Genomic DNA, 4004 nt, shown 5'->3' with positions numbered 1-4004 from the left:
TTATTAATTTCAAAACATAAAGGGAAGAATGGCTTATTATGGGTTAATTGTTCCCTGAGAATATACATGTTCACCTTTGAAGAAATTCCTCTCTCAAATGTAATTGGAGTCTTGTTTTAATATAACCTCTCTTCCTTGTTTTTTGTTCAACAGGTACAAGACTAGTTTTTGAAAACTTTGGGAAAGTTTGTACTGATAAGAAAAAGAAATTTAGAAAAATAAGTTCAGATTGTTCAAGTTTCTCAGGGATCATAAATTTATTGAGAATAACATCAGGATATTTTTCTTAAAAATTAGGTAAATATCTGTCATGGTAATTGTGTTTATTTGTAAATTATGAGTCTATTCTATGTTCTGTTATCCACAATAAACATAGGTGTGACTAATTTCTTTAGGAGAATTATATTTCTTGTCATTTATAATTTATGCTTTCAAGTTCTTACATAAGGTTAAGGGAAATAGTGTTCATGATACTGTAGGAGTTTTGATCATTCATCTTTTCCTTGGCACCACCCTAGAGATTTCAAAATACATAAAAGGATGTGACACACACAAACTGAAACAATACCAAGAGAAAAAAATTATAAAAGGAAAAATTAGACAATTATCTTCCTAACAGCAATCTTCACAAGAACTTTGTATTTGCATAAAGATAGTTATAAGCAACATTATTGGTACCTTTAAAGATGAATAATCAGTGTTCACTGACACATTTACCTTATGTTCACTAAGCACTAACACTCAAAGATGTTCTTTTCTTACACATGAACATAATACATTTTCCTGTTAGAAAACACAGATCAGTGATGGATACATAGTCAAAGGGAAAACAAGTAAATAGATAATGTTTGTGTCTGTGTTGTTCAGGAAATTGTAATATTTCAATGTCTAGGAATTTCTCAGCATCCATCCATAAAACAGTAGATCAGTATTTTCTATTGATATGTTTAAGTTATAAGGAGCATCCATTCAAAGTTTATAAAGTCTGAATCTAATTTCAGTTGCCATCCACTTTAATCTCTGTCCACATGACTTTGCACTGATAATTGTTTCTAATCCATTTAGTTTACTAAATTATCTCTGTTAGATCACAGATGGGATTTAATTAATGATAAGTTATATGCTAGTTTTACATCCAAATCTTTATGTCAAGATATTTATCAAATGACTTTCTAGATCATTTTCCTCCTTAAAGCTCTTTTGACATACATTTTAAAGGGTTAGAGTTTCAGTTTTATGATACCTTATTAGAAGAGGTTTAGTAGTGGGTTTGGAAATCAGTATGCATAGTACAGATAAACTAAATATTGTACTGTCATTCATACTATATTTCAATATTAATTTACATTCATTTTCCTAAGCAGATGGTTAACTTTCTTCATTCACTGTAAGGGTATTTATTGAATCTCACTCAGATCTCCTTATTAGAATAGTGGACTATATTTAGATTTGGGGTAAGACCACAAGTATTTTAGTTTTTTGACTTGCTGTCCTGCTTTCTTCACTGCTTCTTGTGAGTGTACCCTCTCAATTATTTGCACAAAAAAAAAAAACATCTTTGGTTCTACTTCTTGAAAAAAAAGTATTAGACATTTAGTTTCTCTTTTGGACGTAATGCCATGGATAACTGGCCCAGATTCCTTTTCAAAATTATCCTTTTCATTCTAATATATTGATGCTAAATTCCAAAATGAACATAAAATTTTACAAATTGTAAAAATCCATCATTACTCATGCTACCAACTGATACCCTATTCTTTAGGTTAACTCAGAAGATAAAGTGAATAAAATGGATGGAGGAAATCAGTCTGTAATGTCAGAATTTGTGCTTCTGGGACTTGGCCACTCATGGGATATTCAAGTCTTACTCTTCGTGATATTTTTGATGCTTTACCTGATCATTGTGCCTGGAAATGTTGTCATCATGACCTTAATCATCACTGATCCTCATCTGCATTCCCCCATGTACTTCTTTCTGGCCAACCTGTCTTTTGTTGATATGTGGCTTTCTTCAAACACCACTCCAAAGATGATTGCAGACTTTCTCAGGGAGAAGAAGACCATTTCCTTTGCAGGCTGCATGTCTCAGATCTTCTTTTCCCATTTCATTGCTGGGCTTGAGATGGTGATACTGGTGATAATGGCCTATGACCGCTATGTGGCCATCTGTAAACCACTGCACTACTCGACCATTATGAGCCTGCACAGGTGCATTGGGCTGGTGATGACTGCCTGGACTGTGGGCTTTGTGCATGCCATGAGTCAGATTGTTGTGATTGTAGAGCTGCCATTTTGTGGCCCTAGGGAAATAGATAGCTTTTTCTGCGATAGACCACTGGTAATTGATCTAGCCTGCATGGATTCCCATAAGTTGAAAGTTTTAATGAATGTTGACTGTGGGGTTGTAGCCATAACATGCTTTATCCTCTTGCTGATATCCTATACATATATTCTTGTTACAGTATGCCAAAACTCTAAAACTGGTGCATCCAAGGCCCTGTCCACCTGTACTGCTCACATCACTGTGGTGGTACTCTTCTTTGGGCCCTGCATATTCATCTATGTGTGGCCACTCAACATCACATGGATGGACAAATTTCTTGCTGTGTTTTACTCCGTTTTTACACCTTTCCTCAATCCAGCCATTTATACACTGAGAAATAAAGAGATGAAAAATGCCATTAAGAGATTTGGAAACTATTATGTGGATTTCAAAGGAAATAATTAATGCCTAGAAAACTAAAAGTCCTTAATTATCAGAGAGTTATTCAATCAGCCATCCTATGTTTTTAAATATGTTAGATGATAAACTAAATTTGTATTTGTTTTTCAAAGGTGTAAATCTGTCCCACAGGGTAGTATCTTATCAAATTTCTCTTGAATTTTATCTAATTTCATTTGGAGAAGAGGTGTTTCTGTATTTTAATGGCTCCCTCAGAACTTTCATGTGCCATTTGTCAATAGGCAATGGGATATTATTTTTCCTTAGATTCATATCTAAATACCAGTGGCAAATTGAGAGAGATAGAGAGAGAAAGAGAGAGAGAGAGAGAGAGAGAGAGAGAGAGAGAGAGAGAGAAAAGGATAAGCTACGTAAGAAATAACCATGAAGATTACTCTTTCTTGTGTTTCATTAACTCAATAAAAGTAAAAAATAAATAAAATCTAATGCTATTTCCTTTGGTTATTTCAGAACTCGAGAACAAAATGTATTCTTTCAATTATTACAATTATATTTATTTTATCCCCTGAAACGCAATCTCCCTGAATCCAGGGACCATGGTATACATGATTAATAATGAAACTGAAGTATTTCTCTCCATCTAATTAGTAAAGCTTCCCCTGTAGTGAATACTGTCTATCAATCATACAAATGAGACACTTCATTATCACAGTCTGTTCCTATTCTCACAAGTTTGTCATCAGAATTATTCCCAAGCTTTATTGTCATTAATCTGTCAATTATATTCATTATTAATCCCAATGATCTAGCCAAACTAGTAAAATCTCATGAAACAATATAGGTATGATTCCAGCCACACACAAAAAAATAGTGGAGAAGGAGCAAGAGGAGGAGGAGAAGGAGAGGGAAGAGGAAGAAGAGGGGAAGGAGGACAACAACAACGCAGGTGTAGCAAAGGTGAAAACTCAGTGTACTGCTTCCATTCTTTCTAGTGGGACAATTTCTCCTCATAACTGCCCTTTAGGACTATAGTTACATTAAGCAATACCAATATTTCACCAGAATACTTCATTTAATTGACATTATAAAAATTCAACCTTTCTTTTTTACTTCTTCTAATTTGCTATCATGCAAAATCATCAGTATATTCAGGTTGAAAATTTTACTTGCCAGTCCACTGGTTATAAAGAACTCTCCTGGGCTGGGATTGTGGCTCAGAGGTAGAGCGCTCGCCTAGAACATGTAAGGTCCTGAGTTTGATCCTCAGCACCACATAAAAATAAATAAGTAAAATAAAGGTATTGTGTCCAACTACAACCAA

The 4004-nt window shown here is 34.2% G+C and overlaps 1 protein-coding gene across 1 annotated transcript; it reads left to right on the top strand.

Moving 5' to 3' along the window:
* Positions 1-1789: 1789 nt before the first annotated feature.
* Positions 1790-2728, top strand: LOC308646207 (olfactory receptor 4K14-like; the record flags this gene model as incomplete). The annotated part of the gene is made up of 1 exon (XM_081288873.1): positions 1790-2728. The coding sequence occupies one exon, from the start codon at positions 1790-1792 to the stop codon at positions 2726-2728; it is 939 nt and encodes a 312-aa protein (XP_081144999.1).
* Positions 2729-4004: the final 1276 nt, after the last annotated feature.

The sequence above is a fragment of the Spermophilus citellus genome (assembly GCF_964194105.1).
Source record: "Spermophilus citellus genome assembly, chromosome: 4".
Taxonomy (NCBI): Eukaryota; Metazoa; Chordata; class Mammalia; order Rodentia; family Sciuridae; genus Spermophilus; species Spermophilus citellus.
Note: the sequence above shows the minus strand (reverse complement) of the source record. Positions and strands in the feature narration are given on the sequence as shown.